This window comes from Panthera tigris, chromosome D2 (assembly GCF_018350195.1).
Source record: "Panthera tigris isolate Pti1 chromosome D2, P.tigris_Pti1_mat1.1, whole genome shotgun sequence".
Classification (NCBI taxonomy): domain Eukaryota; kingdom Metazoa; phylum Chordata; class Mammalia; order Carnivora; family Felidae; genus Panthera; species Panthera tigris.
The window spans coordinates 84,912,550-84,925,515 of NC_056670.1; the positions used below are offsets into that span (position 1 = coordinate 84,912,550).

General features: G+C 60.0%; 1 protein-coding gene across 4 annotated transcripts in view; it reads right to left on the minus strand.

The window, feature by feature from the left end:
* Window positions 1-11,461: 11,461 nt before the first annotated feature.
* The window catches only part of TCERG1L (transcription elongation regulator 1 like), a 69,322-nt gene continuing 67,817 nt past the window's right edge, over window positions 11,462-12,966 (minus strand). The window contains exons 8-9 of one of the 4 annotated variants that reach the window (XR_006209000.1): window positions 11,894-12,169; window positions 11,462-11,741 (exon numbers count right to left, since the gene is read on the minus strand). Coding sequence is in view for 2 of the 4 variants with exons in the window: in XM_007079731.3 (XP_007079793.2) it covers window positions 12,013-12,169 (157 nt within the window). In the remaining 2 variants the exon portion in view is untranslated. Of the gene's footprint in view, window positions 12,170-12,966 lie in introns of all 4 variants that reach the window. The other 3 variants (XR_006208999.1, XM_007079731.3, XM_042960144.1) reach the window with 3 other exon arrangements.

Genomic DNA, 12,966 nt, shown 5'->3' on the forward strand with positions numbered 1-12,966 from the left:
CACGGGGACACACGTGGCACAGCACGGCTCCCACGAGGACACGGGATTGGCCAGCTGTGGAGCCGGGGCCACGCCCCAGTCCTGGCCGGGACGGTCACCTTGCCTCTCTGGGCCTCCGCTGCAGATCAAGGTACGGACCGAATGACAACGAAACAAATCAGATGAAGGCCTCTCAGAGACAGGTGGGGCGGGCAGCCTCTGTGTGGGGCCGAGAGCTAAGTCGCCATCCAGGGGTCCGACCTTTAAGGTGAGGCGTGGACGAAGGTGGTGGCAGCCAGCGGGTCACCTCCGCCCGCCCCTCCTCGGCCTGGGGGGCAGGGGGAGGGGCTCCGGACGGTCCTCTGCTGGGGCTGGAGGGACGCGGGTTGGCAGCACAGATGGTCAGCCCTGGCTGGCTGTGGGGTCAGCCAGCCCCGAGCTTTCTGAGCAGAGGGGACAACCGTCCCACTGCTGTCCCCTGTGACACAGGGAGACCGGCCCCGGGAATGGGTGTGAGTCGGGCTCAGGCGAGGCAGCACGTCTGGAACCGGCAGGTGGGAGCATTTATCACAGGCTGTTGGCCCCACAGGTGCGGAGGCTGGGCAGCAGGGAAGGAAAGGGGTCAGCGGGACCACCGGGGCGGGGCCAGCTCCCCACCTCCGAGCCCCCATCCTGGACAACAAGTGAGCCCAGGGCAGGAGGAAGAGGAAGGCAGGGCCAGGCGAGCCGCCGAGCCCACCGGGCGAGCCAGCGGGTCAGTGGCTCCAGGGTGCGTGATCCCCAAGCTGCCAGGAGCTGTGCTGGGAGGGGACCCAGGAAGGCGGTCCGGCTCAGCTGTTGGCACAGTGCACCCCCCATCACCGGCTTTGACTTTGGCAGACCATCCTGGAATTCAGAGCAGAGGCTTAGAAATGATGGAATCTGAATCTCAGGCACAGGTGCATGGGGAGTCGGAGGCCCGTGGAGGGGGAGGCGTTGATGGCTGACCCTGCTGCTACCTGCTGCGCCCCACCCGGGAAAGGGGGTTCTGCCGGCTGGCGTGCTGGGGACGGGGAGCTGGGGACAGGCTCTGCCCGCAGCCACCAGCCCCCGCGTCATCAGCGACCTCCACGGAGCCCACATTGTAGCCAGTCTGCTTTCTGTGGCCGAAAGGGACTTTTAAATCCTAAATATTTTCATGTAAATTTGTCTTTAGACTTATGCTAAAAACACAATACTGTCAGAAGGGAACACATAGCTAAGAGGCTGATTTTTTTTTTTCCTGAAGATATTTTCATTATTTGATAAGGATTTAAATGGATTTTAACTACCTCCCCAGATAGTTCTTTTTAAATGTTTTAATTTTAAGACCTTCCTGGCTTAATACATTATATGGTGCATAATCAGGTTATATATTCTCTGTCCTATCTCAGCCTGAATAATAGGAAAATGGGATTATAATAATACCTCTGCAGGGCAATTAAATGCAGCAATCACGGTGCAAAGCTGGTCTCCTCCCAGCTCGAGCTGGCTGGGGGCCGGGTGGGGGGGGTCTCCCTGCCTCCCACATCCCCACACTTCTGCCTCCACAGGGCCCGGCAGCGGCCATGCCTGGGGCAGCCCAGACCCAAGAGTCCTTTCCCGGTGACAAGGCCGTCATGCGGGTGGCATCGACGGAGCCCGTGGTGTGCCGGCCATCCTCACACATGGCCCCTCTCCCTTAGGGGCTCCTGCAAGACGGGAGCCGCTGTTCGGCGGAAGAAACTGAGCTTCTGAGAATTTCACCGGCCAGCCCGAGCTCACCCACTGAGCACCGACTCTGACCCCACAGACTCCAGGTTTAAACAGCTCTGCCCATTCGCCGACCCTGGAGGGAAACTGAGGTCGGGTGGGTGCTAGATCTGTGGCCCTGAGCAGGTGGCTTCTGCCTGAGGAGACGCTGAGTCTAGACGGAGCACTTAGCTCAGAGCCTCGGGTGATGTCACCTGCCGTCCGTGCTGCTGGGGGTCCCGCTGAGCAGCGTCTGGACACGGGGCCCTTGAAACAGTCTGCCTGAGCCCCTGCCCCAGGTCAAATGCTCACTGCCCTTCTGTGAGTCAGTTTGCTCATCTGTAAAATGGGGGCAATAATCTCGACTATCTGGTGGGTCCACGTAGGGATTACATGAGTTGTGCCTCGAACCGAAACGCCTGGCGAAGGTCTGCGGTGAGGACATCCGAGCGGCATTGTTGCCCGGAGTGTCATTCCAGCCCAGGGCTCGGCGTGCGGGGCCAGCAGGGTTAACTTCCCCGCTGCTGCCTGAGCTCCACGGTGAGTTCCCGGGGGCGCGGGGCCTCTGTCTGCCCCACGCCTGAGTCCCCAGAACTTACCTCAGCAGGGACGCACCTTCGCCAGCTGTGACCTGCTCGTTCTGCCGTCCGCGGGTAGAGACACGGGGCATTCGGGCAGCCCGTGACCCCGCCCGCACAAGGGACTCCCAAGTCAGTAGCCCAGGGCTTGCTGTCCTGGCCTCATGGGAGAGCCCCTCGGCCAGCAGAGCTCAGGCCAGCGGAGGGGAGGGGACGGACGAGGGGGGGGCTTAACGACTCTGCCCGAGGACAATTTACGGCGAGCTGCTGCACCGGAGGCTGCCAAGCGGGGGCCGGCGACTTCATTCTGCTTCCCGGCACCCGGCGATGTTGATGCAGAATCGTCGGGACCTTTATGGGCCGTTTCCAGTTCTAAAATACGGCATAAGTGGCAAAGTGATCATGCGCGTGGCGAGAACTATTTATTACGTGTGGGACCGTGATAAATATTTCTTTTATATCCTAAATAAAACCCCCAGATCCTGGGTGTTTTGTGGTCCTCTTTTATATCTTCCCATTATGGCCCTGGCCCTGGGATTTAGCCAAAATTTAGTGGCACTGAACATGAGCTATGTGGAGCCCCCCCGACCCCGGCAGGTGTCAGCACGGGGTGCCACCGGCTGACTCGGCCGCTTTTGTCCAGAAGGAAGCCCAGCTCGGAGGGAAAGCGGTCGGACACGGCCCAGAGGAGGAACTTCTCAGAACACGGGCCCCTCGGTTGGACACGCCGCTCTCCGCACCCAGAACAACGGCCCAGCACACACCCCTTTCCCGAGAGCAGCGCACGGCATGCGTCCTAAAGTCGGTGAGGACCGTGTGCAAATACATTGGGTCCAGACGGCATTTCAGTTCTGTTAGTCTGAGCTACGAAAAATGGCGTAGATCCGACTCTCGTATTCAATGCGCACGGCGAAGGTAGAGGAAGTCCCAAGGGCAGGGGAAGTGACGCGTTCCTTGGCACACCTCACCGGCAGGCGACTTGTCGAAGGGACCATCTGAGACGCCCACATCTGGAGACTCCCGGATGCGATCAGAGGACTGAAACGGAGCTCCGTCTCGGAAGGACATGGCTTTGAGAGAACGTGAAAGAGATCCGTCCCTCCTGGGGACGGCATCCCGTGCTTCTCAGGTCCCTGCCTTCTGTCCGCTTGGGGTCGAGGCCACTTTCCAATGACGGTCCCACATCCGGGTAGGTGCACAGGGAGAGCCACAAATTTGGATGATCCCCAGGGTTCTGTGGAGACACTCGCCGTCCCAGAGCCTCCGAGGGAAGGACGGGGCATGGGTGAGTGGGTGACGGAAGGTAGACAGAGGGGACAGTCTGGAGGCACAGGTGCGCACACCCAGGCACACACAGACACAGGCACATGCCCCACGCACCTGTACGCAGTCCCGCAGGGCAGCGCTGGCCTCGGTGGGCGAGGAGGGAGCAGCCGTGCCCGGCAGGCTCATCGCCCTTCTGTGGAGTGTCAGTTCTGTCCCCAACTCCACCGTTGGGCACCGGGCACCCAGCCGGCTACATCCAGCCCTGCCTCCAGCCCCCTCAAATGCCAAGGGGATATTTTCCCGGATAATTCGGCACAACGCCACTGAAAAGGAAACGTTTGGGATGTCTCTGCCCTGCGACCAGGCAGCTGGTCCTCGCTCGACCTCCTCCGAGACGGTCCCGGCCGGCTGCGGGGACCCCGTATGTTCCAGGACAGAGGGACAGACTCAGCATGAAGTCCTCTGCTGGCCCGAGCTGTGCCCGGCGAGCTCCCTTCCTAAAGATAGCTACGTCCCAGGACACACAGCAGGTCAGCAGAAGCAGAGAAAACAAGAGCCCAAACTGAAAGGACCAGAGTCCCTTTCCAGCCGCCGCTGCACTGGCCGGCCCGTGGGAGGCGAGTAGGGACAGTCGGTGGCAAGAAGGTGCTCGTTTCTGTGGTGGGAGTAAACCTACGGGAGAAACACCCACCCCTGGGGTTCGAGCAGCAGGGCTGTGTCGTCAGGTCGGAGCCCCGGAGCTGGAAAAGCTCTGCTGTGTGTGCTGGGCACTGGGAAAGGGCAGGGCCGTCTGTTCCTTCTCCCCCAGCAGGTGGGAGCAGGGCAGGCTTTGGAGGAGACGGTGTTTGGATGGAGGCGAAAGAGATTCAGGCCCCGGAGGAGACGGGAAGCGGGCCCTCCGACCGGCCACCCCGGACAGATGTCGCCGCCAGACAGGCCTCCAAGCTCCAGAGTGTCGGTGTCCCCGCCGGACGTCACCCGCACCCCCACACCCGGGCACCCGCTGGGGTCGCCCTGCCCTGGCAGGAGCCAGCGAGAGGCTCACCGTTTGTCAGGGAGCAGCACCTGTGGGGGGGGCTGGGCTGCCGTTGTTCGGGGCCACGTGGCTTCCGGGGCCAGCCGGCCTGGGAACCCCCCTGGGCTGGTAAGGGCGGCCGCGAGGTGGAGAGACGTCCCCCTGGGTTACGCCCAAGCTGCCAGTGCAGGAGCGCCCGTGTGCCCCCGAGAGCTTTCCTCAGCTCCTTCCCCACCAGCGGCAACTTGGGCATTTCCAGGAGCATGTGATTTCAGAGCAGCTCCCGCCAGGCTCCACTCACCTGCATTGCTGCTTGATTGCGGCAATGAACCTCCCGCCCATCAGTGAGCCGCTCGCGAGGCTTCCTTCCAGGGGCGCCTGGGCCAAGAGGTGACTCCCCCGTGCCCTGGGGAGTCTCGGGGCCGGGGGCCTGGGGGGGGGGGTGCGGCCTGGAGCACAGATTCTGGAGTCAAACGGACTTTTGGGCAAGTCCTGGCCGCAACTCTCTCCAGGAGACTTTGAGCAGATTGCTCGATGCCTCCAGACTTCGGGTTCTCTGTGAGCTGAGGACAGTCAACAAAACCCACCTCGGGGGATTGTTGGAGGCACGAAACGAGGCAAGGAACCAAGGCCCGGCGGAGAGCGAGCATTCGTCAGATCTCCCGTTAGAATGACCAGGTCTGTGATTTATAGGTCAGGTGTCACGGTCATCCCGAAGGAGGAGCTTGTTGGAGTTTCGAAGCCTGCACAGCAAGTCGCTGACACCGGCGGGCCTGCAACAAGGGCCACGTCTGGATTCGCTCGTGGGCCTGCCGGGGGGGTGGGGCTGGGGGAGGGGGGCTGGTGTCTGCGCCCCTTGGGGTCCGCGCCGCCCCGGAAGGCCGGGAGCTCCACGCGTGGCAGCTGACGCCGCTGGTCACCAGAGACCCCAGCCAGAGACGAGGGCCACGGCACCTTCCCCTCCCCACCCCGCCAGCCTGGGCTTCCCCGGGTCACGGTGGCTCCCAGGGGAGGCCGCCTCCGCTCTGGGGCCTGGCCCGGCAAACCCCGCGGCCCCGCCTCTGCCACGGGGCCCGCCCACACCCCGCCCCTGGCAGGCTTGCCCGCACGCGGTCCGGAGGGCATGCGCGGCGGTGCGTGCGTGTGCGGTCGTGCGTGCGATCGTGTGCGTGCGTGGTCATTTTCGGGACGTTCGATCCACCACAAACTTGCACCAGACGCGTGGACGCCGCCCAGCGCTGCGGGGGCGGGGGGGGGGGGGGAGGCCGCCAACGCCCACGGGGGGCTCGGTCCACAGGCTCCCTCACTTTCCTGCAACAAGCAGGTGTTACTTCGATGATCATTAGACATCGCAATGTTTTCAAAAGTGTGATATGGTGTTTAAAGACTGTTTCTTGGCAAACAGAAAGTGGAGACAGAGAGGGTTTATACCACATGACAAACATCTCTAAAATTCCATCCAAACAACTCTCTGCCTCAAATTCCTCTCCCTCCCCCCGAGCAGGCGTCTCCACCCTGCGCTGGCTTGGGGCGCCCGCCAGCCGACCAGCGTCCTCCCACGTCACCCCTCCACGTCCACCGCTCTGCCCTCCTCACGGGCTGTCCCACCGGTTGTCCCGTCCAACACGGCAGTGTTTATAGGCACTGACTCTCCAGCCATTTTCCCCCACCACTGACCCCAAGGAGGCATGACTCCATTATCTCAACCACCTTTCTTGAGTGATCAGGAAGCTTTAACCTGTTCACACTTTATTAGTTTTTTAAAAATTTTTTAATGTTTATTTATGTTGAGATTAGAAGAGAGAGAGAAAGCAAGCCGAAGGACAGAGAGAGAGAGAGAGAGATGGAGGGAGAGAATCCCAAGCAGGCTCCACAGCACAGAGCCCAGCCCGGGGCTTGAACTCATGAACCTCGAGATCGTGACCTGAGCCAAGACCTAGAGTCGGAGGGTCGACCAACTGAGCCACCTAGGTGCCCCTGGTTCACACTTTAAATACCTTATGGGGAAAATGTCAACCAAGCAAAGGTTAAGTATTTGGGGACAAAAGACAAATGACCGACTTTCTCCCGCTATTGTGGGGGGATTATTTGAAACAGATCATTCAAATGAAGCAACAGGAAAGTAAATAGTAGAGACGATAAACACTTCGTACAAAAATAAACCTTAAGCAAATCCAGGATAAGAAATCTGTCACTGCCGTCATCGATAAAGAAACCAGTGAGAAGGCATCCATGTGCTCTGTCCTTTTTATTCATTCACCAGCTCCATAGGGATCCCTGCTGCCCAGGGCCCAGGGCACCTGCTGAGGCCCCTCCCTGCAGGGCCTGGGGGGATGGGGTGGTGAGCTCTTCGAGGGGCTTCTGCCCACGGCAAGAAGATCTATGTGGGGAGCACGTGACAGATGTGGCTTCACTGAGAAGGCAACGGAAACTGGGCAAAGAGAGGAAGACGGGGCCCCGTGGAACCAGGGGCCTGCACACCAGGACCCACGTGAGCGCGACAGTGTGTGGCAGGATAGCTGGGCGAAGGCCGTGGTCCAGTGGGCGGTGACTGGCTGGGTGACGCTTGGGGAGACAAGCAAAGGGGCAGGTGGGTGAGAGGCGGGTGCTCTGGAGGTCGGGGTGACGGACGGGACTCAGACCCCATGGCCCTATTGGGAAGCTCTGGCCTCTGGGACATGGAGGGTTAATCCAACGATCAATGACAGTGACCCACCACTCCTTCGTTCGTCTTTTGACTGGATGCATTTTTACCTGATCGACAGGCACTCAGTTTCCTGCTGGGTTTTAGCAGCTCAGAGGGCACAACTGAGTTGCCCCACGTTACCTGGTGGTGTTTCCAATGAAAGGAAAAGGTGCAAAAATTAAGCAAAGCTGCCATTTAAAAGAAATCTTCGTCTGTTGTCTTCTTATCATGTCTTAACTACATATCGATGGCTTAAAAATGGATTAATTCCACAGCCCTCAAAGTGGGCAAATGTTTGAAATACAGATCCCAGACACCTAGGAAGCAGCTTTTTCTCAAGCTGGTTCCCCTTCTTCTCCCTGAGGGTTTCCCTGATTACGCCAGAGTTGACCTTTCATCTCCAACCGCATGATGACTGACAGCTAGACAGACATGAGCATAAACATGGATGTCGATAGACTGTCTGTCTACGACCTTCAATAATCTCATTTTCTGAGATTCAAAATCACGGTCAGAGGAACGAAAATGAAAGTTCCCAAACATCTGGGTGAAAACCAGAAACACCTGGAACTTCCCATAGGGGCCAGGAGGTGCCTGTGTATTTCTAGGTGCTAACGTCATGGATGTTTTCCACCTCCTTCCAGCACAAAGTCTGGGCTTGTGTGATCTCCTATGTCCTCCCACTAATATGGTTTCTGGCGTAATTCTGTGCCGTCGTGAGCCTCGGATAACTACCCTCGGAGTGTGATGATGGTGGTGATTAAGTCGTGCTGACAGCAAACAGATGGCCCGCAGCAGGAACGACTGAGCAGGGCTTAACAGAAGGGCCGTTAGGGGCGCGGGAGCAGCTATGGTCAGCACGCGCGGCCGGGTGCCCGGGACCAGCCTTCGCAGGGACTGTCCTGCTGCGGGCCTGAGGGAGCAGGACGCGGTCCTCACCGGAGCCGGGGCCCCAGGAGGCCCCCAACCGGGCCGAGCAAGTACCCCAAATCCACTGCTGCCCACGCGGAAGCACCGAAGGCCAGAGGTGTGGAGGGGAGGCTCCGGGGCCACCGGGCGGGGGAGAGGATCTCAGGCAGCGAGTCGGCCGCCGGGCCTGCGAGGCGCTTGCTGCCGTGGGTGTAGACAACGCTGTGGCCCCAGCGTGGCAGGCAACCGACCCAGTTCCCACACGTTTGTGGGGTGAGGCGAATGAAATCAGTCACGTGTCCGAAACCCACAGTAGTCCCTGACCAGGAAACAGTAGGGGCAAAGAAGGGAGAGAAAACTTAATGGGAAAGCATGGCGCTCAGCCTCTGCTTCTGCAGACGGTCGCGGAGCCCAGATGGCGATCGCACCTTCAGCCGACGCCGCGGTGCCCCTCGCCCCTCGCGGCACCTCGGACCCCAGTCTGCTCCCCACAGGCCCTCGGTGTCTGGCAGGCCCAGCTGTGTGCTGACTGGTACCCCGGGCGCCCGCTGAGCCCTCTGGCCCCGGACACTGTCCCTGTCCCACGGGATCCTGGAGACATAACTTGCCCTCGGCAACTGGGATAACAGCCCAGCAAGCGTAGTCACCGTCTTCTCCACCCGATGTTTCCGCGCCACGAGGCGTCAGAAGGGCCAGGGGCCCGGCTTCAAATCGCATCAAGATGGTGTGTTCTGCACTTGGGCCACGGGTTCTCCAAATCCACTAAGCCCGGGTGGCGGGGATGAAGGTTATCGGGTGGCATAAATGAGAAGGGTCGCTCCCGTCTCCCCTTTTTGGGGGCCAGTGTCTTGCCCCGTGATGCCAGGGAGACGGCGACATATGCCAGCTGCTGGTTTAAGGCCAACAGGTGACCCCCGCAGGACCCTACCCGACCTCGCCCGACCTCGCCCCGTAGATGTACTGTGCCTTCAGCAGGCCGTCCCAGCACGGGACCAGCCAGCTGCTTCTGGGCCTGAGGGTTCATGGGGGTGCCCGTGGGGCCTGGGCGTGAGGGTTCGGGGGGTGGGGTGCCCGCGGGTCCTGGGCGTGAACCTATTGTTGCAATGACTGTCCCTTAAAATGCATTTCCTGGTCAAGACCACACTGTGTGGGAAGCCGTGTGGCCCAGCGGCCATTCTGCGAGAGCGTGGGCGGTAACTAGGGGAAGGGAAGGAGCATCTGAGATTCACTTTTGTGAGGGGGAGTTTCTCCCCAGAACAATGGGGGGATTTGGGGGCGCCTGGGTGGCTCAGTGGGTTAAGCATCCGACTTCCGGTCAGGTCATGATCTCACAGTTCGTGGGTTCCAGCCCCGCGTCGGGCTCTGTGCTGACAGCTTAGAGCCTGGAGCCTGATTCGGATTCTGTGTCTCCCTGTCTCTCCGCCCCTCCCCCACTCACGCTCTGTCTCTGTCTCTCAAAAAATGAATAAACGTTAAAAAAACAAAAACAAAACCAAATGGGCGGATTCACGGGACCAACCCGGAACAGGGGTCTGGGTCGGTGCACACAGACCAGGAACAGTGGGGAGGGAGACACTGGCCGACGGGCCCACACACCCAGGACCGCCCACCTGGTGACCCGGTCTCAGAGCTCCGTACAAAGAGTGCGGGACGTGCGAACTCCCAGTGCTGCGCCCACCGTGCTCCCCTCACCTCTTCATTGCCCCCATCCCAGTCTTGCGCCTCGTAGACCCCCAACCAGCCGGCGGTTCAGCCAGCCCCCAAATCAGTGTAGACACGTGCCCCGGGCCCCCTCTCGTCTCCCAGGCAAGTTTACAGAACTGTCGTTCGGTCTAGCCTGATGCTCCCCCGTGGGGACTTCCTTCACCTGCCCTGGGGGCCACTCCTGACCCGGGGGTGGGGGCTGAGGCCAGCACAGCAGGACGTGTGACCACTACTCTGGGCCTGCCCCTTCCTCCTCAGCTGACGGACGGCAAGGAGCTGAGCAGGGGGAGGCAGCAGCCAGGGGAGCAGGGGTCCACCGAGGTCTTCCAGAACCACTCAGGCTCAGCCCTGCCGCTGGCCTCTCCATCTGAGGTTAAATGCTGCCCCGTACGTCCGGCTGCACGCCGAAGGGGTCAGGTCACACTCACGCTGACAACGCGGGTGCAGTCACGTGGGATCTTGTGGCCAGGCAGCCGGCCTCTCTCGGGGCAAGCAGCCAGTCAGCTGGCTTTCCAGTGGACGGGACAGATGGCAGGAGGGCCGCTGGCTTGTGCGAACCTCAGGGGTTGCCGGGGGTTCCGTCTCTGTCCCGGCTCCGCGTCCCGAGGCCCGCACAGCCGGCCGCCTCCCCCAGCCCGCCATCTCTCCAGGTGCTGTTGGGCGAGGGTATGCCACCAGACCCGCCACACGAGCCACTTTCCCGGCATCTTAGAGGGCGGGCTCCCGGCGCTCCCAGAGCCACGGCAGCACCTTCTCCAGGGAGGTCCCCATCTCTGCAAGGGTCGGGGGGCTCCTTCCGTGGGGGCTTCTCTGAGCCCTGGGGGTCACGTCTGCTCCTGTGGCTTTGTCTGTGTGTTCTTTGGCGGTCACCCGGACTCACCAGCCTCATTACCCGAATGCCTTTATATGTGATAACTCTTTCCATTAAATTTCTCTGTTCAGTTTACAAGGTGGTTTCTACTCCAGATTGGACCCTTACCGGAGGGTCGGCCTCCTGCCCTCTGCCCCGGATGCCCAACCCCATTGGCTGCTGCCTGAACCCAAGTGATGGCCCCAGAACCCAGATCTAACCCAGAAGCTAGCCTCACAACACTGGTGCTGAGACCAGGGCTTACCCCAAAGAAGAGAGAAACCCGCCCAATTACGTCCTAATACGCGTGGCAGAGAGCGTGTTCACCGCACTGAAGAGGGACCGGGGAGGCGAGGAGGTGTCTCTGTGCCCTGGGGCAGTGGCAGCATATCTGAAGAGAGGCCCCGTAAGCCGCGAAATAAACAGGCGACAATTTAGAGAACGCGGTTAATTAGCTGGGTTTTAGCCACCATCGCTCCCCCCAGAACGGGCAGGTTGAAAGGCAGGACTTTTGTTTGTGCTCGCTCAGCCCTTGTGTGCGTTCACAAACACTGTTAGGAGTCTTTCAAAACAGACTGTCTTCAGTTGAAACACTGCTTTGCCGCTGGAGATCGCAGTGGAAATCTTACCACCAAAACACACTGGTTTAAAATATTTATTAATTAAAAAAAATTTAAAATTCTTTTTATACAAAGATGATGAGAAAAATCTCATGCAAACTGGGCATACAATAAAAATAACTCAACTATTCGTATGATGATTTTGTACAAAATAATCCCGTTTTGAGTAGGGCCCCCGACAGACGTCGTGGCCGCCCTGTCTGGGGCCCGGCGCCCCCTCGGACTGCTGCGGGGGTCCGGGGTCCACGTGTGGAGGCGCTCAGGGTCGTCGCTATGACTGGTGATGATGATGCTATTGCTACTACTCGGGACACGGGACGGACACCCAGCACTCGGAAGGAGCCCCCGCGCCACGGGGCTCAGAACCCAGGGAACACACAAAGGTCTGGAGAAAAGTTTCGGGTACTCAGATCAACTCATGAAAACACCTTGAGAGGGATATAGATACTTCTGCTGAGCTACAAACCTGCGGTGGGTTTATGATTTGTACAGGTTACAAGTACTTTGCATAATTAAACAATTAAGGGAGCGACCTACCATGGCAATTCGAAACGCATCAGACTCGGAACGCCGTACAAAAGAGAGCTTCAATATGAAACAGTAATCCTCCGAGAAGTGCTCCGCTCCGCACCTGTCCTACTGCGCCTCTCACACGCTCATCTCATCTTCCGCAGCCGCAGTCGGTTTTCCTTGTCCCGTTTCTTAAGAATAAGTATGAATTGGTTGAAAAAATGCTCCTGGTCCTTCTTTCTTTGAACAAGACGAAACCTCTGGTCCCGGCCGTACTTCTCCGCAAACTCCTTAAACGTGGTTCTGAAAAACAGGAACTTTCCTGAGGCCTGTCTGCCCGGGAGCGGTTTCCGCACCTCCTGACCCCCGCAGGCTGGCATCACCTCCAGGGGTGGACAGCTGCTACCACCCGATCTAGCTGTCCTCGGGCCACAGGGAGAGGACATGGGGAAGGTCGGGGACAGGGGCGGGACTTGGGGCAGGTCGGGGGACAGGGGCGGGACTTGGGGCAGTTCAGGGGACAGGGGCGGGATCTGGGGCAGGTCAGGGGATGGGAGCAGGATCTGGGGCAGGAAATGGGCATCCCACACCTGCCCCAGCTACTCCCGTGCTGGGCGCCACTCCCCGTGGGGGCCCTTGGGATCCTGACCCCACCGAATACCCGCATGGCTACCTCTCCCCAGACTCTGGAGATCGACCCAGCCTCTCCGGCTTCTTCAGCCTCCCTCAGTCGGAGCTCTCAACTGCCCACCTGCGTCCACCACTGCTTTGGCCACACGGGTCCCCTCCTGTCCCCTCTTAGGATGTCCTGGCTGCCACGGGCCACTCAGGCAGCCCCTCTGCCTGGCACACCGTCCCTCACGTCTGCTCTCGTCACTGGCAGTCGGGCTCCGCGTGTCTTCTTTGAGGAAACTCACCCTACAGACGGGGTCCCTCGCAGCCCTCGTCAACAGCCCCAACCGTGGTAAGCCCAACTGTGCCATCTACTCCTCCCCGCCCCCCGCTCCACTGGAGGCTCTGTGATCCGTGTTGTTTCCCGCCAAAGGCCCCGGGCGCCTGGCGGCAGTGGCCGGCGTGTGGAAGAACCTAAGGTCAACTGA